Source organism: Schistocerca serialis, chromosome 4 (assembly GCF_023864345.2).
Source record: "Schistocerca serialis cubense isolate TAMUIC-IGC-003099 chromosome 4, iqSchSeri2.2, whole genome shotgun sequence".
Taxonomy (NCBI): Eukaryota; Metazoa; Arthropoda; class Insecta; order Orthoptera; family Acrididae; genus Schistocerca; species Schistocerca serialis.
The window spans coordinates 778,947,342-778,972,650 of record NC_064641.1 but is presented as its reverse complement, the minus strand read 5'-3'; the positions used below and the strand labels follow the sequence as shown (position 1 = coordinate 778,972,650).

Genomic DNA, 25,309 nt, shown 5'->3' with positions numbered 1-25,309 from the left:
GTTCTGCGTAGGTTCAAGTGCCGATCAACTGCCAGAGAACCTTGCAGCCTTTTGGGTGGTGAGGGTGAAATGTCACCGGATTCTTCGATAGTGCAAGAAGAGGTTGTGGTAGGTAACAGTTCCTGAACACCATTAATTGTTCTACAAAGTGTTCTGTTGTATGGGAGACCATCAGGAGAATTTCTGGGAGAAGAGGGAGGTGCCCCATGACTGCTGTAATGGGGAACAGCACACTCCAAACCAATCCATGAGACATTGCCCATACTAAGGCTGCCTATTTTGCCACAGTTACTGCAACAGCCAGACAGGATGCAGGCTTCCAGCGCCGTAGAGCAGTTGTTGAGAGGTCCAGTTTGGACTACTGTTCACCGCTGATGAAGATTACAACTGCCCATTTTCCATGTGGGAGATGGATTCTGCATTGTCTGTGGCTCATGACACGCCCCCTGGTCACAACCAATCCATTACAGTATGCTGTGGCCCATCACAAGACAAAACAAAGATATGCTCCTTGCACTTCTTTTTAATGTCATATAGGAGTCAGGTCACTTTCCCGACTCCTGGCGTGAGGCAATTGTAATTCCTCTTTTAAAATCTGGGAAAGACCGTACATTCCCGAGTAGTTACTGTAGTGTTGCCCTCACAAGCTGCATGGGAAAGGCCTTGGATTGGATGGTCAACTACTGCCTTGTCTGGATCTTAGAATCAAGGCAATTCCTTAGTTGCTTTCAGTATGGGCTCAGGAGGTACCACTCCATCTTTGATGACCTGGCCCTCCTGGAAGTGGCTGTACAACAGGCTTTCCAGCACTGGCATCGTCTTTTAGATATATTTTTTGACGTCAAGAAGGCCTACGATACAACTTGGAGGCATCTTATCAATGCCCAGCTTCAAGAATGGGGTTTTCATGGTTGTCCTCCCATTTTTATTCGGTCCTTTCTCTCACCACAGTATTTTCGATACCAAGTCGATGATGTCCTGTCTGATCACTTTCAGCACAAAAACGGTGTCCCTCTAGTTAGTGTTTAAAGTGTTACTGTCTTTGTCATAACTATTAATAGCATTACTTCAGTTGTGAAAAGTCCTGTCCAGTGTTATTTGTTTGTGGATGACTTCTCTGATTTGCTAAAGATGTTGGACATGGTGCACCGTGAAGGGGTTCGATTGGCCACTGGAGCATTCAGGACAGGCGCCATATGAAGCCTGTGTACAGAGGCTGGTGAACTGCCACTTTATATCAGATGACGGCTACTCATGCTGTGCCAGACATATTAAACATTATACACACCGGCATACCATACCGTTGCCCAGCCTCCAATGGAAAGGCTTTTCGTAACAGGCAACGAGGCTCTCTGGGATTCACATACAGTATTGACTTTTAGAGATGAGTGTGGCCGGTCTTCATGTTTTACATTGCAGTTGGAGCAGATTTCCACCTTGGCTCCTCCAGAGGCCAGGACTAATTTTAGATTTATCAATTTTAAGAAATATAATACACCAGTTTTTACATTTCAGTCTCTTGTTTTTTAATATTTTAGATAAGCATCACGGTTTCACAGTAGTGTACACTGATGGCTCCAAACAAGGGAAGTTCCTTGGCTGCTCTGTCATGTTCCCCGACCATGTCACCAGGATTCCCCTTCATGATGAGTATATTGTTCTCCTTCATGATAAGTATATTATTTCCTCGGCGGTGCTCCACATGATCCTGAAGGCACTGGAGCTGATGCGTGATATTTGGGGCAAAAGGTTTCTCGTTAGCTCCAATTCCGTTAGTGCCTTACAATTGTTACAAAATCTATACCCAGCTGAGACCTGATGCGTGATATTTGGGGCAAAAGGTTTCTCGTTTGCTCCAATTCCGTTAGTGCCTTACAATTGTTACAAAATCTATACCCAGCTGAGAAGTTGGACCAGCTGATATGTGACAAACTGTACTTGCTCCAACAGCAGGGACAGCTGGTGCCATTCTGCTGGGTGCCAGGTCAAGTTGAGACACGAGGAAATGAACAGGCTGATGGGGCTGCCAAGGAGGCATGCAGAGGACAGGATGCAGCGCAGTGCCCTATTCCCTTGCAGGCTATCATTTCTGCACTACACGGGATGTTCATGCAGTAGTGGGATAAGTAATGGCGGACAGTAATGGACAATCAGCTGTGGCTGGTGAAGTTCCTCCTGCCAGTTGCCTTTGCATAGGGCATTGCCCTTGTATACATGGTTTTTTACTACGGTGCGAGGATCCCCCATTTTGTGATGCTCGAGGCGTACCGATCTCTCTGTGCCATATGTTAACAGAGTGCATTTTATATCAAGACACAAGGGCAGAAGCAGACATTGGTGGGGATCTGCCCTCTATTTTATCTGATGACAATATGAGTGTGACTAAGGTTTTAAAGTTCTGTAACATGTCTGGTGTTGCAGAGAGGCTGGCTCCTCCTTAATAATTTTTGCGGTCAGCCAGCCACATCCATCTGCTATACTGTTTTAGCTTCTTATATCACTTTCTTGGTGTGTAGTTAATCTGTTAATATTGACGTGATACTTCATTCCATGCTTGTGTGTGGGCACACACATCGTTGTCCAACTTTTGTTACCTTTATTTTACATGCTGTTTTATACTCCTGTTTATTGTATTTTACCAACACTTTTCTCAAATTGTTTTCGCATGGGCACTGAAGACCTTGCTGTCGTGCACCCACACCAACATATCCATCCATCCATCCATCTGTCCAATCATCTATCTATCCTTCCATCCATGTTCATTGTGGAAACTTACAGGAAGAGAGACAGTATATGACTGGTTATGGAATCTGTCTCTTTGACAGTAGCATGTTGCTGCAGAATTTAGACACACTGCTCTTAGTGACATTACTAATAGAGATGAGTTTACGAGGAGGAGTTCTGAGATATAGGTTTCTCAAAATGGTGTCAACAGACAATCCAATTATTTGATGAGGCTTTTATGGCTGATGCACTGTACTTCCATCATGTCCACACGTCTCAACACTCAGGCTGTGGTAACTTGGAAATAGTTCATACGTGCAGCCATTTAAGATCCGCACAGAAGCTCTCTGCCTTCTATCTATCCCATATCAAACATGGAGTAACCTTTCCAGTTTTCATCATGCTTAGATATCCACTATCTGCTGTTACTAATTCTATATTCATTCAGTCATTACAGTATGAACATTTGGTGTCTGCATATTCCCACATGTGTTAACAGCTTTCAAATAAAATATCTGTAGTGCAGTAGCTTGTATTTCTCAAAAGTTCTGTTTAGTAAAATACGTTATTTAACAGAAAATGGATTAAGACTCTATATCCTTCAAATAATGGAAGAAGTAAAGGCACATGATATACTGGGAAGAACGGATTTGTAAGGGGAGTGAACAGAGAAAGTCAAAGACAAAAAAAATGGGTCAAATGGCTCTGAGCACTATGGGACTCAACTGCTGTGGTCATAAGTCCCCTAGAACTTAGAACTACTTAAACCTAACTAACCTAAGGACAGCACACAACACCCAGCCATCACGAGGCAGAGAAAATCCCTGACCCCGCCGGGAATCGAACCCGGGAACCCGGGCGTGGGAAGCGAGAACGCTACCGCACGACCACGAGATGCAGGCAAAGACAACAGAGAGAAGCATAAATGTAGAATGAGTGAAGTAAGGGTCATGGGGACAAACTGGAGACAGGTGTGAGCCAGGGACTAGTAGAGATTAAGGCCAGGTACTGTGAGATCACTGTCGCATGTACACAATTCAGAGAAGCTAGTGTTGGTGGTGGAGATGATCCTGATGTCACCACATGTTAAGCAGCAACTGATGTAGTGTGTGTTGTGCTTAGCAGCATGTTCTGCCACTGAATGGTCAATCTGCTGTTGACCACAGCTTAGTGGTGGCTATTCATTCAGGTGGACAGTCGGCTGATTGTCATCCCAACATAAAATATTGTGCAAAAGCTACAGCATAGCTGATATATTCCATGACTGCTTTATTAAAGATCTTTTGGGCCTGCAGCCTTTCATCATTTACTACACTGGACACCAGCCAGTCATCTTCATTTGAGCTGTTGAGAACTGGAGAAGACTTCTGCCATCCTGCAGTTTATTTATGTACTGTGGTATTCTGTACATGTGTTAAGATCATGGTGATAGGCTGACCACACTACAAAACAGGCAGCACCTTTGCTGGTGGAATTGCATAACTCAGCTGTCTTCAGGATTGTTGCTCATGGTGGCCATCAGTGTACTCTGTTGCCTGTAAGGCATGACTGTTTTCACCAGTGATCCTGTTCCTGACTGCATAGGGTATGCCTGCGATGGAATTGAAATTAGATGTGCTGGGAAGGGTGCTTAGGAAAAGTGCTGCACCTGGATCTTTCAAAAGGATGAGAATGCTGTAACAAAGGTTGGGAGTAGATGGGGCTTAAGGAGTTCTCATTTCACCATTCCAAGTGTATCCACATTTGTATCAAAGTGAACAATCCTTCATCTGTTGTAACTTCTTGTGGATTGAATGCACTGTAAACTACTGAAATTGAATTTCGACAGAGCAATTGCTGCCGGTAAGTAATAGCTAGAAATAGTAAATTCGAACATCCTTGATTGTTCCATCATGGGCATATTTTATCTATAGTGTCTGTATAAACGTATCCATTGGAATTTCGCGTGTGAAAATACAGTTGTCTCCGCCATAGTAGTATTGGGTCATATACAAGTTTGTGATGTTTTATGCAGTTGTGGTTATTTTAATGTGAGGAAATTTGTTATTGTAGGATATTTGACAGCTGAATCTGGTGCTGTCTGTTTGCTCTCTGCCCTGTGTATTCAAAGCTTCAAAAGCAAGCTGACTCCAGTTATTGTTATTTGGATAACTTTATTTCCTTGTAACATCTGGTAGCATAACAGTATCAATAGATATTTTAGACACACTAATGCTAATGTGCACCTTCCATTTTAGAATTTAGTTTAATAGCTCCATAAAATAACAAAAAAATATGTGCATAAGTTTGTTGTGTTATGAGGTTTAATTATTCTGCTTTATCATTTAAACCAACCAGTGTGGTCAGATAGTTAAAATATTGGACTTGCATTCAGGACAGAGCTGGTTCAAGTTCTCATCAGACTTTCCAGATTTATATTTTCAGTGATTCCCTTAAATTGCTCCAGGCAAGTGCCAGAATGATTCCTTTGAAAAAATCTTGGCCAAGTAATTTCCCAGTCTTTTTGTAATCCAGGCTTGTGCCCCATTTTAAATGACCATGCTCTCGATCTTGCTTCCTGCTTTTTGAAATTTAAAATTGAGAAATAAATTGTTCAGTTACACCATTTTCTTACACCTGTAGTTGCCTGTGACTTAATCATTCTTCTAGTTATAAAAATGTTGGCTTGTGGTTACACACATCTTCTATTTTAGTAGCAGCTTGTTTTCAGATATCATCTATTTGATCAAATGATTGTAGTTACCTAAAGGTGTTAGTCATGGAAAATTTACTAATGAAATTCAGTATGTAAATTGAAAAATATTGTGCATTAATAGTTGCCAGCTGAAGAAAGATAAGCAACAGTCATGGAAAATTTATTAATGAAATTCAGTATGTAAATTGAAAAATATTGTGCATTAATAGTTGCCAGCTGAAGAAAGATAAGCAAGAAGACTACTGCTTCCATCCTATCCCACACACGACTCAGCCATCAACTTAAAAGTTATTTTAGCAATGTAGCCTGAAATAATGTTTACTGAATGCATTTTAGTTGTGATGAAATTGATAAGCTGAAGTGACTATTTTGGTAGTATACTGTCCAGTCACATTAATGTGACTACCTATCAAAAGCCTGAATAACTACGCTTTGTAGTGTGGACCACTGCAAGACATACAGGAAGAGAGTCAGTGATGTTCTGGAAAGTACCAACAGGGATGCAGAGCCATGCCGACTCCAGTGCCGTGGCCAGCTGTGCTGGGTTTCTCGGTTTGGAATCGATGGCATGAACACTCCGATCGAAGTGGTCCCACACATTCTCACTTGGGTTTCAATCTGGGGAGTTTAGTGGCAAGCGGAGTACAGTAAACTCATCTCAGTGCTCTGGATCATATACATACATTGCTCGCTATCTGACACTTTGCATTGTCGTGTAGGTAGGTGTCATTATGCCGAGAAAAAACAGTAGAGGTGGACATGTTCTCCAAAGATAAGTGCATACTTGTGTTGATCCATTGTGCCTTCCATAATGACGCAATCACCCGGGAAATGCCGTGAAAACACTCCCCAGGCCATAATGCTCCCTCCTCCAGCCAGGCCCATCTGATGATTATTGTTTTCAGAAGTTTCATACCATACATGCCAAAGGCCATCTGTCCAATGAAGCATAAAACATGATTCATTTGAAGAAGCCACACAGTGGCAGAATTGGCATGCAAATTCCAGCCTTTGTAGCCAATGAACAGCAGTCAGTATGGATGCATGAACCAGGCGCCTGCTACAGAACCCCAAACACAGCAGCACCGAGCGAGGTGGCGCAGTGGTTAGACACTGGTCTCGCATTCGGGAGGACGACGGTTCAATCCTGCGTCCGGCCATCCTGATTTAGGTTTTCCGTGATTTCCCTAAATCACTCCAGGCAAATGCCGGGATGGTTCCTTTCAAAGGGCACAGCCGACTTCCTTCCCCGTCCTTCCATAATCCAATGAGACCGATGACCTCGCTGTCTGATCTCCTTCCCCAAACAACCCAACCCAAACACAGCAACGGTCACTGAACAGTCATTGAGGAGACACTGTTGGTACCCCCTTGGTTCATCTGGGTGGTCAGTTGCACAACAGTTGCATGTCTATTTGCCTGTATGCAATTCTGCTGCTGCTGTTACCCTCTGCCATCTATGGCCTGTAGTGAACCGCAGTTGCCTCAGCACCGGTTTTGGATACTGCCATTTTGCCATGCACAGTATACTTTATCTGTGGCGGCACATGAACAGTTTACAAACCTAACTGTTTTGGTAATGCTTCCACCCTTGACCCGAAAGGCAATTACATGCCTTTTGGATGTCAGATAAATCACTCCTTTTGTGCCTTATGATGACAGCTACATTGTTTTCCCCGTCCCCCGACACACTTTATGTAATCTCCACTGCTAGTGCTGCCACCTGCCATCTGTGAGTGGTTTTTGCACATTGGCATTGAACATAGGTGGTGGCCATATTAATGAGACTGGACTGTGTGTAGTACAGTATCCTTAGTTATTTGTCAACCATTATTTTTAAAGAAACCGTGATATGTGTACTTTTCTACTCCTATCAGAACTGTTGCTAATGGTGATGTGTATGTCAGATTATGCTGTGTTAGAGCCCCAGCCTCTCTATTTGGATCTATACCTTTTTCCAGCCCCTGCGTCACCACCAGTGCAAGTGACTGTAAACTGTGTTCTGCCTCTGTCATGTAGGGTAGAAAAGTGGCAGTGAGGACATTCTCACAGCCCACCTATTAACTGTGAGGCATAGATCCTGAGTTTCTCAAGTTGTGCAACAACAAGAAGTCAGTGGGAATTCCAACTGTAACAGCAGGAATTACTGTTACAACTATTGTGAGATCAACAATGCCATCGTGGCTCCCTGCCATCAAGGAAGTAAATATGCGGCCGCGGTGTGTGAGCGGCATAAACAATGCGCTGCAAGTCACCTTGGCGGACAATAATATTTTGGGTAAACATTACTCTTCTCTTGCTCTGTCTGTTTCGAATCTAGCCACTGATGACGACCGACCAATAGCGTTAGCAGGCATTTCAACCAATAACACTTCTCCAGCATAAATGTGGAATAGTGCCTTTCTATCCAATGACGATGGTGTGCCAATGGTATCCACAGGAAATGAGCTACCAACGGCCCTTCCTCTGCATCAGAGCGGGAATATTAGCCTATGACTATGGCCCACCAATGGTAGCCATATGAATTTTAAACAATACTATCACTTCTCCAGCACGAACGCTAGAAAACTCACCCTTTATAAGTGGACACGACACTCATCTCTGACAGTGTTCTAGCAGTAGTGGACACCAAAAGATCCTGAGGAAGATCCCAGCAGAGGGGTCGAAACATCAAACATTTTAGAAGAAACATGATGCGGCCTAATAACCCAGAAAATTTTAACTTCAGTCTAGAACTAGCTGGCTGTGTTTTATTTTTAAATAACACATTGATTTTTCAGCTCTTTCTCACAATTTCCTCTTTCTTTATTGTCACACCTGTCTCGATCCCCCAGTTCCAAAGATAACTTTCTCTTCTCTGTCACTCACTTAAATTAATACTAAAATATAAATCACAAACTAAACTCTAAACAACTGCACTCATGACAGTTTCAAATTAAACTGAACTGGTGCCCAAGTGACCAGCTGTTACAATGACTGGCGGTATTTTCTTTGAATGTGAATTTTGGATGAGTATCATTGATTGTCGACATGGGCTACTTCTATGACAGTGCTAGTGGCATCTCCCATCGCAAAACTTATTTCTGAGCAATGAGAATTTCTGTAGTCAAGCTGTAGTTTTGTTCAATGATTGATGGGAAGGCAGGACACTGAATAAAATTAATAATGGTCACCGTGTGCAAAGTATCATTACTAAAACAAAATCTCTCATGTTTCCATTTCAGTGTGAGTTAAATTTGCATTCTCTTTTCAAGAGTTGTGAATAAAATGTTTTTTTAAAACAGTAATAGCTTACAAGACACCTTTAAAATCCACTGCCCTAGGTGGCTGCATAGTCTAAATAAGCCTCTGTGGCACCATAGATTGTAAAATGCACCTCTGATGTCTGTGTTTTCTACTATGCAGAGTGCTTGGTTTATTGTTTGTCAATTTATTTGTTTTTCTGAAATCCAGATCGCTGGTAGCTAAGTCCCATTAGCTCCCCATGTGACTATAGTTTGTCACACAGAAGGTGTTCCTGGACTTAAACAAGTGTGTTCAGTAAAGAAATTGACCAGTATAACTCTTGATTGTTTGAATCTTTAACTGTGGCTTTCTTGAGGATCACAGTGTTCGCTATTTTCCATGTTCCAGGTATTCTTCCCAGATGCAGGGCCTTATTTAGGGTTTTGATTAGAAAGGGGATAATGAGTGATGCGAACTGTTGTAGGACTTCCATGTGGACACCATCAGGCCCTGGGGCTAACCTCTCATTTAAAACGGCAAGTGACAGTTTCATTTCTGTAGTCAAGCTGTAGTTTTGTTCAAAGATTGATGTGCATCTGTAGATCTTTTTTTTTTTTTTTTATCATCATCATCAGGCCGTAGTTTTTGCAGCAAGTATTCTGCAGTGCCTCTCCAAGCGTATGTTCACATTCCATCATTTTGTTGCAGCATTGCCAAGATTGACGGGGTTTGTTTTTTCCATTAAAGCTTTGCAAGGTAATCTCCACATGTTTAGCATCTGTTTTGTTTTCTTAGGTTTGTGAGTTTGTGTGACCACGGAATTTTTGAGTGTTTTTTTTTTCAGTTTATTGTTTGTGTTTGGTGTTGCTGTCTTCTGTGCTGTCTGTATCAGTTCAGTCGGTGTATGGATTTGTAGTCCGTGCTTTCTGTTAAGTTTCACAGAGGATAATATTATATGATTTCTCGCAATCTATCCCAGACTGCTTTATGGAGCAAGAGTCTTCTGTTAAAAACATCATCTGCTAAGATGCCTGAATGGATTTTTATTGTGATTACATTATGGTCATTTTGTCAACACTCGAGTTTCCTATTTGTGTCAAGGCTTTGTTATTTATTACAGGGATATCTTTTGTTTTGCTATCCTGTGTTTCCCTGTTAAGAATGCATAGATTTTATTCAGGTAGGGTAGTGTTTACTATTCTTCCTCCATTGTGAGTTGTGTTGGAGTAGTGTTGGAGTGCCGTAACACTTATTTTGTGTGAATGTCTGTGATTAATAAAAAGCTTTTGTGCCTTGCATATTGTGCAATGTTACTAATGTGATGTACATATGATTGTATACTGAAGTATTGTGCATAGTAAGAGATTATGATCCAGTTGGTATGTTTCCATATGATTCCTACTGTTACCATGTACTTGCCACAATGTTGACTTATTTTGGTTACTTCAAATTTTTTATGCAGTACTACTGTGACAGCCATCAGTATTTGGTAACCCTTAATTGCTATTGTTCCCAAAGGAGGTTGCTAGCACCTGAAGGAGTCGCACACACTCCCACAATGTTTCAGATATCTCATCCATGGCATTTCCAGTTGTGTTAATTATTTAGATGACTTACTAATTACCCGGGCCACATGAGAGCAGCACTTGCAAAATCTACAGATGTGAGCAGCTCAAAGCCTGTGGTTTGCATTATTGCCCTGACATTTGTAGTTTCTGGAGCCAAATGTAAACCACCCAAGATGTATATTAAGTAAAGAAGGGGCTCACGCCAACACAAGAGCATATGGATTCAATCAGTAACTTAGTAACTTAGAAGTTTACAAGAACCTCAGATAGCTACAGTCATTCCTGGGCAAAGTTAGTACTTATGCAAAATTCATTCCAACACAGTCCAGACGTCCTAGCTGCTTAATCAGTTGATTAAAAAAGGAGTTAAATTTGGGTGGTCAGATGTGTGTCACAAAGCCTTCTTGCAACTTAAAAAGAGCCTTAGGTCGGCCGTTTCTTTAGCAACATTCAGTCCAGCAAACACTTGCCACTGAAGTCTGATTGTGTCATTCATAGATTGCTGTTCCACAAATCCCACTGGCATAGAACAGGCGACTGCACTGGAATCTAAAACATTAAATGCAGCTGCTGGGAGGAAGTCATTTTAACTAGGCTGCATATTGGGCACTGCCTTTTTAGCCATCGTCATTTGATAAGTGGTGCCACCCCACCGCTTTGTACACATTGCACCCAAGTTTTAACTGTCCGCCACTTCCTGATGGAATGTCCATTTTTTAGCCGTTTACGTTCCATTTCTGTATGCCTTCATGTTCTACAGTTTTGACTTGGACGCGTGTGACACCAGTTGTTTTTTGTGCCCTAAAGCAAAACAAAACCAAAAATTAAACACAATGCAGTGAAATTACTTACAAATAGAGGAAGATGCATTAGGTATCACATATGGTGTCAAGAAGTGTCATGTATATCTCTACAGTACTGAGTTTCACCTGATCACTAATCATCATTCGGTAACCCTACTCACAAGGAGCTGTAGTGACCCCCTCCACCTCAACAGTGAAGTGGGCGTAGCTTATGCAGCCACACCCAGGACAAGTCCACTCTACAGCCTGTCTGCCTTGTAGGCACCAGCGGGGGTTTCCGTGATCAGTGATGGGAGCCCATGGAGGTGGAACCACTACCATCTTCTATGTCATTTCTGGCTCACACCAATGCTCGAGGGGGAGATACTCTCACCGAGCAATTAGCAGAGACTGAGCATTCTCAAACTGAGATGCCCATGGAGGCCTAACTATTGTCCTAATCTGAACCATGGCCAGCACTCCCTCTACTGTGGGTATGAACTAGCAGTTCCTCAAAAACAGTCGATCAGCCAGCAAACCTAGGCAGTGTCGATATTCAGTCCAGCTGATCATGACCAGAAAATATTGCTTGAACCTTTGACAGGGGTTATAGCACTGTGTCTCCCCTTCTTTGATGGGTCGACAAGGGCTGGGCCATTTCCAGCCCCTACCTGCCGATTAAAATACATGGAGGGGGAGAGCGGGGAAGTATCAGACAGTGATTCAGATTCCCCACGCAGTCCAGGTATTGATATGGAGGGAAAGTCAGAGATATTTGGGCTTCTTACCAAGGCTGCAGCGTGCACCAATGGAGTGCACCCTCACGGGCATGTCACATGGATGCGTACACTGACATGAAAGTGTCTGTACATACCCATGGCCCCGTGTCTGTCTGGCAGTTTTCACTATTCTCTGAGGCCTTCGATACTTTCCAGTAACAGTGTAACGAACTTTACCTGTAATAATGAATTAAGGATGGGTCTGCTTGTTTGGAAGTATACAAATAATTGTTTTTCTCTAACACAGAGGTGGAACCATCCTTTATTCATTGTTATTTTTTGAAAGCACAGGAACTGATCTCAAAACTCCAGTAGTATAGACCTTGCCTGTGCTGACATTTTTTCAATTGAGATAACTCCTTGGAATGTTTGCATACGCACACTTATGACGACTTTCCTGTCGCTGTACTCTGGACTTTGCTTCTGGTTAGCTGTTGACTTCTTGAGCTCTCTCATTCATTGACCACAGGAAGGGCTCTTTGTTCCATCGGTCTCCATGTCACTAGTGCAAGTGATCATAAAATGTATTCTACCTATGCTTAGGAGGATAGAAAACTAACTCCCTCTCTCTCAGTGACATTAAAATCTGATTAAAACCCCCACGCAATTATCAGTTCATTGATGTAATGAAATACCTTTCTTTTTCTTCCAGGTGGTCTACACTGTGGCTAAAGAGTGTGGTGCTGAAGAAGAAATAAAACATTAGGAGCACAGTCTTGTGTATAGGTGACAGTAGAGGGTACTTTTGCACATAGTTGCAACACGGAAAGACACCTTTTGTATTTATATTGAAACATTTTACAGTGGTAAAATGCAGAACAGCATGTCACCTGTCTTGTCAGGAACAAAATATAAACTTTTAAATAGTCCCCACTCTAATCAAAGAAGGCACTCTCATCTAAAGAATGACAGCAGTGTTAAATACGGTGAAAACATGGAAAGGACCAGAGACAGAAGGAAGTGCAAGACTCGTTTATTTGATGAGTCACTTGACAAGTTAAAACCAGAAGAAATTTCCAAGCTAATTAATAGGGAAGATGATGTTTCTTCAGAAAAGAGCTCATTAGATTGTAATCAAATAGACCGTTCTTGTCCTAATGTAAATGAGACGTTATCTCCATCTAGAAAAAATACTCCTCGTTCTTGTAAGAAACCTAAGTGTATTTGTTGCATCACAGAAGGAGGAACTCCTTATAAAGCTGAGATAGAAGAGAGAACAGTTTCTGAACATAATAATTCCTCAGTTTTGGAGGTCACTGGAGCTATGTTTTATTCTTCTCCAACAAAAATTAATGTTAGAATGAATGAGAGAAGCCCCTCCATAAAATATAATTACCATAATGGGGACAGTTCAAAATCTGTTTCTAGTCCTGTTAATATGAAATCAAAGCGTGTAAGAAATAATATTGAGCTAAAGAAATGGAAGTATGCGGAAGATTCAAATGAAAATGAAGAGGTGAAAGTACAGAAAGATTTCCAAGAATCCAGTTGTGCTGAATTAAAAGACATGCGAATCTCTCAGAAAATATCAGATGGGTCACCGAAATCTTCATCCAAAAGTCAGCGACTGAAAAAAAGAAGAACTACTACTCATCGTGATCCCAGTTCAGATATAGAAAACTCTGACAACACAGGGGAAGCAATGAAGGAAAATATTACTGGTGGAAAAGTAAGTGCTTCAATAAAGACAAGAGTTATTACTAATATTAGATAATCTTACTAATCATCTTCCTCAAATATTTATATGCGATGACTGGGCACTCATTAGTATAAAGTTTCTTTTCATTGGTATCTAAAGTCTGGATTGTGTTTCTATATGACGTCCAGTACTTTTAATCAAAAAATTCCTTCTGCTAGTGTGATAAGTTGCATTTCTCGTAACACTCAGCACCCAACTGCCATTACAACACTACTGTGGGATTTCAATGGAATATCCTTAGGTTAACGAAAAAGCTCACATATGGCACAGCATTCTCATGCTATGCTTGGCTGCTCAGAGAACATTCTTGACACAAGGATTGGTAAAAATCATGGGAGATTTCTGATTTTCGTTGTTCACTTAGTGACACTGTAGAACCATGTACTGCCAGAACCATAACAGTACATATATTGTGTCTGTCTTGTTGTAGACAGTATCACAACTGAAACTGAGTTCATTGCAACTGATTCATCTACATAGTTTCTGGGGAGGACATCCACAACTTAGAGACATTGTGAATAACAACAAAATAACTCTCAACATTCAGTAACCATTCAAATTATCCTAAAAATTATAACAATTAAAGTCCAGAATGATTAGGTGTTTCCAGAAGCCACATAGCTGTATAAAGGTGCTTTATTTGCAAATATAGGTTTTATGCCAGTATACATGCATCTTCAGGTCTAAATCTGCCAAGAATACAAACCACTGTGTGAAATTTTATGAAATGGGAGAAATACAGAACTATAGATATTTTTGGCCATTCAACAAAAAACAATGACAAGTACACCCAGTGGTTATATTTTCATAATGTAGAGGGACATTTATGGAGTCCCAGCATTTGGGAAGTTCTACATCCTAAGAGTCAAATCACATTGTCATACTAAAATTGGGTAGATATAAAAGATGTTTGTCAAACATATACAAAGAATTATCGCTCAGTGAGCCAGGTGTAGAAAAAAGTGGGGAAGAAACTAATAATGACCTGGGGGCCAGTAATGTGAACTGGGATAAAATGTCTAAAAAATAACTAGTGTGTAGGGAAAGTACTATTTGCACATGGCAAGATCTCATCTAAAAATTAATACTATTGTGTGAGTCTTCTAGTTTAAAACTTTCATAATTCTGGCCTGAGATGAGATTAATGATAACCAAATGGTTCACAACTTTCTTAATTTGATAACAACGTGTGACTGTTCATAACAGGCTCACTTAACTACTTGGCTTGAAATTACCCACAAAGTCATGAGATACCTCCTAAAATCATGGCAGAGCTCCTTTTGCCCGACGTAATGCAGCAACGCGACATGGCATGGTCTCAACAAGTCACTGGAAATCCCCTGCAGAAATATTGAGCCATGCTACCTCTATAGCTATCCATAATTGCAAAAGTGTTGCTAGTGCAGGATTTTGTGCACGAACTGACCTCTCGATTATGTACCACAAGTGTTTCATGGGAGTCATGTTGGCTGATACGGGTGCACAAACCATTCGCTCAGACTGTGCTGAATGATCTTCAAACAATTGCAGTTGTGGCCTGGTGGCATGGCTCATTGTCATCCATAAAAGTTCCATTGTTTTTTTGGGAACATGAAGTCCATGAATGGCTGCAAATGGGTTCGAAGTAGCTGAAGATAACAGTTTCCTGTCAATGATCAGCTCACTTCACATAAACACAGCCCACACCATTATGGAGCCACCACCAACTTGCACAGTGCCTTGTTGAGATCTTGGGTCCACGGCTTCATGTGATCTGCGCTACACTCGAAATGGGCTGTCAGCACTTACCAACTGAAATTGAACCTTATGTGACCAGGCCACAGTTTTCCAGTTGTCTAGGCTCCGATTGATGTGGTCACAAGCCAAGGAGAGACACTGGAGTGGATTTCGTGCTGTTAGAAAAGGCACTTGCATCGGTCGTCTACTGCCATAGCCATATTTTGCCACACTGTCCTAATGGATACTTTTGTCATACATCCCACATTGATTTATGTGGCTATTCCATGCAGTGTTGCTTGTCTGTTACCACTGACAACTTAAGACAAATACTGCTGCTCTTGGTCATAAAGTGAAAGCCGTCGGCTAGTGTGTCATCCGTGGTGAGAGGTGAGGTAAGGCCTGAAATCTGGTATTCTCGGCAGAATTGCAGAATATTGAATTCTTTAACTGATTCCAAAATGGAATGTCCCATGCGTCTAGCTCCAACTACCATTCCACATTCATAGTATGTTAATTCCCGTCATGTGGCTATAATCAAGTTGGAAACTGCTTCATGTGAATCAACTGAGTACAAATGATAACTCTGCAATGCACTGTCCTTTTCTGCCATGTGTACATGGTACTGGCACTGCCATCTGTATGTGTGCATATCACTATCCTGTGACTTTTGTCACCTTGGTGCACAGCAAGCAAATTACTTACCAGCAAACATAACATGTCTAAAACGTTCCATCAGTGTAGTGATCCATGGATTATATATATGTAGTTCTGATTAGTATCTTGCCCAATATGCTGATGTACCTTCATAGACAGGAACTTGCATACAAAATTAGTCCACTGACATATACTGTTGGCCATTTGATCTGTTAAATATCCTGACCAATCCTTATGCCACACTTACCTCCGACCCCTTGCCACCTACTATATCAATATGGGAAATGTAAATGCAAGACCTGCCCTGTGCATCCCCACCCAGCACAATTTATTCCAGTCCCATATCAGGTAGACCCTACACACATACAGAATTCTGAATTATGTAGATAGGAATTGTCATTACAGCACATCCTTCCATTGCTCAACCATCATGACCTCAATCTCAGTCAGCCCTAATTGCACACCAGCTCCATCTCTGTCATCATGCTTCCGGATTCTCTCTCATAATATTCACTCCTTCTGTGTGACTTGCCACTTCCTGTGGTCCCTCCCTCCCAGTTCTAATACTTTGTGATCCATGTATAAAAGTAATAGAAACTGGCACCAATTTGTGATAGGTTGTCAGTGTGTGGGGTGTTAGGTTACTTTTAATACAGGTCATCATTTATGAATTGCCAATTCTTGCAAAGAAGAAAACCAAAGTTCACACATAATTTGCCTTTCTTCTTCGTCATTTCATGCATAATGCAAATTGCCTCAGTTCTCCATCATTTGGATGATCATAGTACATTTCACCTTCTAGTGTATTAATACTGTTTTAGTAATGCCTGGCCCCATACAGTCTACATTTTCCTCCCATTGTCTCCCGTTTTCCTTTACTTTTCAATTTAGGTTATATAGACCTAAATTCTCCCTTATATCCTCATTTCTTTCATTATCTTCACACCATGTATGGAAGTAAATTTAATTTTGGATCAATGTCATGCTTATATTCACATGTGATGCTGCATCCTAAATATTTAAAATGTATATCGTATTATCAAAGATTATTTTTGGTCTTATTGGTTGTATGCTCTGAAATGCTATCACTTTCGTTTTATCTACAGGCAATCTTTGATAGTAATTTGAGGGTATCCGCTGCAACTGGTGGACATTATCTGAAGTTTATCTTCATTCTTTGCAATCAAGAGTTACCTCATCTCCATATAAAATGCACATGTTTAGTATTACGATCTAAAAATACTCCTTTTTTTTCTTCAACATTTTCCATTTACTGATCACTTCATCTACGTATATATTGAAGAGTGTTGGAGAAATATAGTACCCTCGTCTTACCCCTTTGTCTTCATCTTCTTTGTGATTATAGTTCCCATTTCTACAACAGTTTTGGGGCTTGTGTATTGACTTTTAATAGTGTTTATGAGACAAGACAGATAACATTATTGAGCCATTGATTCTGTAGCACTTCCTGTAACTGTTATAATTAATGAGTCATTCTAAATGTTAAAACAATGTTTACTGTGCTCTGTTTATTTTTTAAAATTTTTCCTCTCTCTCTCTCTCCCCCCCCCCCCCCCCCCCTCACCCCCGAGTACATTACACTACCGTAAAGTAAGACTTAACAAAACTATCTGCCTGTAGTAGATCCGTTCATAGTTGTAAAAAAATGTTATATATGTCTGCTGAAAGAAATGAGAAAGAGAAGCTCCATTTGTTTTGTGTATGAGAGTCCATTGCTAAGATCACTTTGAAGTACGATGTTTTGTTCTAATAACAGTTTGTAGGATATGTAGTTTTATATATAATGCACTGTTTTGTTGAACACATTGTACACAAGTAAATCTGTGGTCGATGTTCATAATGTGCTGCTGTGTGAACTGCCAAATTTCTTGTATTTGTTTTTCCATTTCCACTCTTTTTGATCTTTTGATGATGTATAGTGATGGAAAAACTTAATAGTGCTTTCTGTGTATGTTTTGAGAATATTATGGAAATCTGTCCTTTGTATGTCAGAAGCCACCGAAGAAACGCCGTCAGTCAACACACGTGCAAGAAAATCTGGTATGCAGTGATGTGTCATCTCCAAGCTGTACTCTTAAGCTTGCTATGAGTCGGCTACATGTTTCCTCAGTTCCCAGAAGACTACCCTGCCGGGAAACCGAATTTGATAATATTTATCGATTTGTGAAGAGCAGACTCAGTGATGGAGTTGGAGGGTATGTCACACTGCAGCTTAAATTTGTAGCTATTGAAACAAGGATGTTGCATTTCAGCTTTCTACACTTTTATTTCAGTTTCATTTCTTGAAAATACACCTACCATTTACCAAACAAATTATTTAAAAACACATTGTTACTTGAAGACAGGATTTCAAGAAGCATTATTAAAATATTCTATTTGAGTATACACTGTAACTAAAAACTGAAAATGGAATTATTTTCATACTCCTGGGAAGGAAACAGATACTTATGCCAAGTATAGCTAAAGATATAAAAAGAAATTAAATTGAGGTGCAATGCACTGGAGAAATACCGTATGTAATATGAGAATAAAGCAGAAAGCTATCGACCATCTTAAAAGAAAAAAGGCCTCCAGGCAAGTTAGGGAGGTTCAGACCCTACCACCCACTGGTTTCGACAAGCTTTAAGAAACTAGCTGTGAGAACCACTTGTAATCCTTGGTGCTGATTGCATGTTTTTATGTGGAATAACTTTTCCTAAGAAAAAAAACACTATATTTTGCGACAAAAATACAGAAAATAACATAGTCTCTTTCATTCTCTAGTCAAATAATACAAAATAGTCTAGTAAGTGTTATTCAAACTCCCAAATACAGAAAGTGTCTGTGACATGTACAGTAGCCTCAGACTGCTTGGCTCTTGCTCTTATTACCAGTGTTTTGTCCTCAAATACAATCTGCAAAAATATGAAACACCAGTTCTTGCAGGCTTCAGACATAAAACAAAGTTTCAGTATTTTCAAGTGCTTGTAACCATTACATGTGACCTGTAACAGTTCCTAAACCATGACATTTGACTCCAATTATTTAAAAAAGTGAAGTGCAATAATCTAAATTCTTTCACATTATTTATTGTTATAGAATTATGCACCAGAATATAAAACTCTATTCTAAACCCTAAACAAGGACACACAATTTTTATGGGAATTATTTTGTTACTTCTAATGTTATTGTTATAAAACCCCTTAGAGAGTTTATGTGAAGATATTTTAATAGTGAACTAATTAATTATTTAATTAATTAATTAAGCAAAGGAATAGAAGTAGCTGTACAATGGAAAGTTCTTTATTTCATTCTGAAACTATACATTACCCAAGAGATAATTAATGTGCTCTAGCATATTTAAGGTATACAGGTGCATGTAGCTTTCTGCTTGACTTTTTTTCTGTACTACTGCTACGTCGTGAAGTCTTTGTATATGCTGTTTACAGTCCTAGTGTCATACTGTCATATCATAACCACATTCAATTCCAAATACAACATCAGGGTCCTAAATGAAATGCAACACACAGCACTGAACACACATTTATTACGAATACAGCCAGAAGAAACTGGCTTCCTGTACGGAGAGTGAAGCTAGTTCTACAAACATTGAATATTCCAGAATGATGGGGTTTATACAAACATCAAATGTTCCAGAATATACATACATTACAAATATAATAATTCAAGGACCTTACAGAAATTATAAATACTAAATAACAAGCCTGTGTTGGTTATCATGTTTGATCCATTAAAAGAGAGAGAGAGAGAGAGAGAGAGAGAGAGATAGAGGAGGGGGGGGGGGTCTCTGCAGGACATTTTGAAAGTAGTCTTACAGTGTAAGTTTATCTCTGTTGGTGTACTGCGCACAGATGAGTAATTTTTCCACAGTTTGTATCACAGTGAACATTTATTGCAGCCTCACAACAGAAAAGTCAAGCTCCACAAAAGATAATAGTAGCAGAAAATGATTGTCCTTGATCTAGTATGAAAGTGGCAAAATCAAAAGTATATTGTGACCCGGGTCATGACGTAATCGCTGCTGCACGACCCCATTGTAGCACTGGGGCCCAGGGGGAGTGCTGGTGGATTTTGGGTGGCATAGCACAACAACACAGCAAAATGGTCCCAAGTGGCTTGGAATGGAGCGGCAACTGCAACTGGCTAATGGAGATTGCGTTACAGCTTAAGTATGCCGTGGCAGAGGGACATTCACAAGCTCTTATTAAGCGCATGGCACGCGGATGCAAGGCAGTCCCTGATAGCTGCGCCACCGTTGTTGCTGCAGATACTGTCTGTGGATGATGGTAGCAGCCCCCGAAGGTGCTTGCTAGTGTTGAGCCTCTTAACAGTAGCACTGAATCCAAACATGGAATGTACTAGCAAGAAGCATAACTGGGTCTGAAGGAGGAGCACTTGTTGGGATAAGGAGCAACAACCCTCTGGGCACAGAAGTCATGACAGAAAGAGACCCCCTGTGGGTCCGGGGGTTAGAATAGGCCCGAGGTAGTCCAGCCTGTTGTAAGAGGCAACTGAAAGGAGTCTCTCACTTTTTGGCCTTTATGTGATGCTCCCCTGTAGTGTTTGACCACTGTCCTTCGAAATTTTCCCGAAGGGCAAGCCAGTTGGGGAAAGTTGCCCTACATGGTGCATAGTGTCCGTCATGCGTTGAGACCTCTTGCAACCTTCGTCGAGGTGGATCTGCACTTCCGCTCATTCTCCAGCTGTTGGGTGAGGTCACCCTCCTGGGGGTGTTTCCCTCCATCATCTGTGCAGTATCGCTTTCTGCACTGTCGACATAATGGACTTCTTAGCTCGTTTGCATTTTATATCCAGCATGGTAGGCAGTCCGTTGTGGTGGGGCTGCCATGTACCCTGTTGATTGTAGCCCCCTGACCACACAGGGATTGCTCTGCTGATGCCCGCGCCATTAACTCCCCACGTATGCCAAGGAGTAGATGCCCGTCACCCTGTGGCATCAGGACTTCCGGCAATGGCCATCCTGCCAGGTGGCCTTTGCTGCGGCTGGGTGGCACCCATGGGGAGGGCCCCTGGTCGGAGTGGGTGGCATCAAGGCAGATGACACACCATGAAGCTTAGTACACCATCTCTTGCTGGTGGTCAAACACCAGCAGTCTCTAAGCGGTCAAGGTCTAACTTCAACGCTAAGAAATATGACCCCACATCGTTCCTCCCTGGCCACACCATGGGAAGAATGCCAGGCTAAGGATGGCAGCATAGCTTATTCACCCCGGTACCTGGTATGTACAAGAGTTGATGAATCTTTGTTGTCAGTGAAATCTCAGTTTTTGTGGAGCATTTAGAGAACAAGTCTGGGGAGGTGGAGGGCTTGCCCAAAATGTGGTCAGGGTCAGTCGTGATCAAAACAGCATCCTCTGCCCAGCCATGGGCACTATTCGCTTTTGACAAGCTGGGGGATGTTTCTGTTTCCATCATGCCCCATAATAGCTTAAATATGGTCCAGGATATCATATTTCACAGGAACCTTCTTTTGCAGTCTGATGAGCTGCGTTTCAATTTAGAGTGGCAAGGGGTCCATTTCATCCGGCGCGTTCACCGGGGTCCGTGGGATAATCAGGTTGTCACCTGTGCCTTCATCTTGGCCTTCAAGGGTGACACATTATCTGAGGAGGTCAAGGTCATGGTCTACCATTGTGACGTAAAGCCATATGCCTTCCTCCCTCGATGCGGTGCTTTAAGTGCTGGAAGGTCGGCCATATGTCTTCCCACTGTACTGCCAGCATCAGCTGCCAGGATTGTGGACATCCTTCACATCCCAATACTCCCTGTGCTCCACCTCCCATCTGTGTCAACTGCAGAGAGCACCATTCACCTTGCTCACCAGACTGCAGATTCTTCAGAAAGAAGGAAAAATAACAGAATACAAGACCCTGGAACAACTGACCTACATAGAGGCTAAGAGAAAATATGAGAGGCTACATCGTGTGCATATGACGTCAACCTATGCCGCCGCTATGACAACAGTTCTACCATCTTCTGTTCTGCCGCGTACAGTTGGCTCTCAGAGCCATCAGACTCCATCTGCCCCCTTGATGGTGGGGGGGGGGGGGGGGCACTTCCCTCCCTGTTACTCCTGCACAACGTACTTCAGGAGCAGCCCCCCCCCCCCCAACCATTAGAGAAGTGCAAGTCGTCTTTGGCTCCTCTCACCAGGAAGGGATCTCTTGGGACACTCCCTTCCCAGGTTCCTACCAGTGGAAAGCTGACAACCTCCAGTGGCTGAAGCAACCACAGGTAGCTGGTCATAGGGCTTCAGGGTCCTCCTCAGTCCCTGAGATTGAATCAGTGAAGCCCTCCCAGCCAGACAAACCTAAGGAGCAGTGAGAGAAACCCAAAAAGAAAAGGACCCCCAAGAACCAAGGCACTGCGGTGGCACCCACACCACCACTACCTACAAGCACTGTGTCTGAGGATGAGGTGGAGATTCTGGCATCTGTTGAGGACCTAGATCTCGCTGGGCCGTCAGCGACAATGGATGTCGATCGCACAGGTATTGATCTGGTGGTAACAGGTGACCCTGAGGCATAGACTGCCTCATTGAGTGTTTCATGCCTTCCCAGTCTCACGATCACATAATCCTCCAGTGGAATTGCGGCCGTTTTTTCCACCACCTGGCTGAGCTACAGCAACTGTTAAGCTTTACACCTGTTTTCTGCATTGCCCTCCAGGACCCTTGCCCTCTGCGGCTATAAGGGATATTATAGGAGCTGTAGTGACTATAATAGAGTGTCAGGTGGAGTTTGCGTCTATGTCCTGAACTCAGTATGTAGTGAACCTGTGCCCCTTCAGACCCTCTTGAAGCTGTGGCTGTCAGGATAGGGACGACACAGGAAATAACTGTCTGCAATGTGTATCTTCCTCCAGATGGTGCAGTACCCCTCCCATATTGGGTGCACAGATTGATCAACTCTGTAAACCTTTCCTACTTTTGGGAGATTTTTATGCGCATAACCCCTTTTTGAGTGGCGCCATGCTTACTGGCCAAGGTAGGAGGGGCAAAAATTTATGGTCACAACTCGACCTCTGCCTCTTAAATACAGGTGCCCCAACACATTTCAGTGTGGCACATGGCGCATATTTAGCCATTGATCTCTCAGTTTGCAGTCCTGGCCTTCTCCCATCTATCCACTGGAGAGCACATGACGACCTGTCACTCCCCCAGCGTCATGCCCACGGACACCTACCCAGATGAGTTTTAAACAAGGCAGACTGGGAAGTCTTCACCTCTGCTGTCACTGCTGAATCTCCCCCACATGGTGCCATCGATGTTAGGTGTTGAGCAGGTCACTGCAACGATCGTTTCTGCGGTGGAAAATGCGATCTCTCCTTCTTTAGTGTGCCCCCGGCGAAAGACAGTCACTGAGGCTATTAAAGAGCGTCAGCGAGCTCTGCAGCATCGTAAGCGGCACACTTCCCTAGAGCACCTAATAGCCTTGAAGCTGCTCCATGTCCGTGTTCGCCAGCTTATAAAACGACGGAATCAGGAGTGTTGGGAGAGGTATGTGTCGACCGTTGGGTGCCAAACGTCACCTTCCCAAGTCTGGACGAAGATCAGATGTCTTTTTGGGTACCAGACCCCAACAGGTGTTGCTGGCATTAATATCAATGGTGTGTTATCTACCGACGCAAATGTGATTGCTGAGCATTATGCTCGAGCCTCTGAGTTGGAGAACTGCCCACAGTCTTTTCCACCCTCAAACGGCGGATGGTAAGGAAAGTCCTCTTGTTCACTACACACCACAGTGAACCTTATAACGCCCCATTTACAGAGTGAGAGCTCCTCAGCGCCCTTGCACATTGCCCCGACATAGCTCCTGGACCAGATGACTAAACATCTTTCGTCTGACTACAAGCGACATCTCCTCGTCATGTTCAACTGGATCTGGTGCGATGGCGTCTTTCCATCACAGTGGTGGGAGAGCACCATCATTCCGGTGCTCTAACTCGGTCAAAACCTGCTTGATGTGGATAGCTACTGTCCCATCAGCCTCACCAACTTTCTTTGCAAGTTGCTGGAATGTTTGGTGTGTCAGAATTTGGGTTGGGTCCTGGAGTCACGTGGCCTACTAGCTCTGTGTCAGAGCAACTTCCTCCAGGATTAATCTACCACTGATAATCTTGTGTCCCTCGAGTCTGCATCCTAGTAGCATTTTCCAGATGCCAACATCTGATTGCCGTCTTTTTTGACTTACATAAAGCATATGACATGACCTGGCGACATCATATCCTCGCCACATTGTATGAGTGGGGTCTCTGGGGCCCACTCCCGATTTTTATCCAAAACTTCCTGTTGCTCCATACTTTCCATGTTCAAATTGGTGCCGCCCATAGTTCCCCCCGTATTCAGGAGAATGGCATTCCACAGGGCTCTGTATTGAGTGTGTGTCTATTTTTAATGGCTATGTTTAGTAACAGCTGTGGGGCCGTCGGTCGCACCTTCTCTGTATGCGGATGACTTCTGTATTTTATACTGCTCCTCCAGTACTGACATTGCTGAGCAGCACCTACAGGGAGCCATTCACAAGGCGCAGTCTTGGACTCCAGCCCAGTTTTCAGCCACAAAGTCGTGTGTCGTGCATTTCTGTTGGCATCGCACTGTTGATCCAGAACCAGAACTTTACCTTAATAATGATCCACTCACTGTAGTAGAGACATATCAATTCTTAGGAATGGTTTTCGGTTCCCGATCGACTTGGCTACCTCACCTTTGTCAGCTTAAGCGGAAGTGCTGTCAGCAACTCAATACCCTCTGCTGCCTGAGCAACACCAACTGGGATGCAGATCGCTCTATGCTGCTGCAGCTTTACAGAGCCCTTGTTCAATCCCACCTTGACTATGGGAGTCTGGTTTATGGTTCAGCTGTGCCTCAGCATTGCGTTTACTTGACCCAGTGCACCACTGTGGCGTTTGCCTAGCAACAGGAGCTTGTAGAACAAGTCCAGTGACCAGTGTATTGGTGGAGGCCAGAGTCCCTCCATTGATGGTTAGGCATGCACAACTGCTCGCCAGTTATGTTGCACACATTCGTAGCTCTCCTGCACATCCGAATTACTGTCTCCTTTTCCCAACCATGGCGGTTCATCTCTCGCATCAGCGGCCCAGGTCAGGGCTTAAGATTGCGGTTCGCATCCGGTCCCGTCTGTCTGAAGTGGTGTCCTTCCGATTACCACCTCTTTTGGAGGTCCATTCACGTACACCTCCATGGTGTACACCTAGGCCGCAGATTCTTCTGGACCTTTCACGTGGCCCTAAGGACTCCGTTAACCCTGCAGCACTCCACTATCACTTCCTCTCAATTCTCGACATGTACCGAGGCCATGAAGTGATTTACACTGACAGCTCAACCCCTGATGGTCACATATGCTTTGTGTATGTTCATGGAGGACATAGTGAACACCACTCCTTGCCAGATGGCTGCAGTA

At 42.7% G+C, this 25,309-nt stretch overlaps 1 protein-coding gene across 1 annotated transcript in view; it reads left to right on the top strand.

The window, feature by feature from the left end:
• LOC126473348 (origin recognition complex subunit 1) overlaps nt 1–25,309 on the top strand; it is a 125,947-nt gene that overhangs the window by 9,939 nt on the left and 90,699 nt on the right. The window contains exons 2-3 of the mRNA XM_050100344.1: nt 12,426–13,442; nt 17,859–18,061. Coding sequence (XP_049956301.1) covers nt 12,585–13,442; nt 17,859–18,061 — 1,061 coding nt within the window. The 5' untranslated portion in view covers nt 12,426–12,584. The remainder of the gene's footprint in view (nt 1–12,425; nt 13,443–17,858; nt 18,062–25,309) is intronic.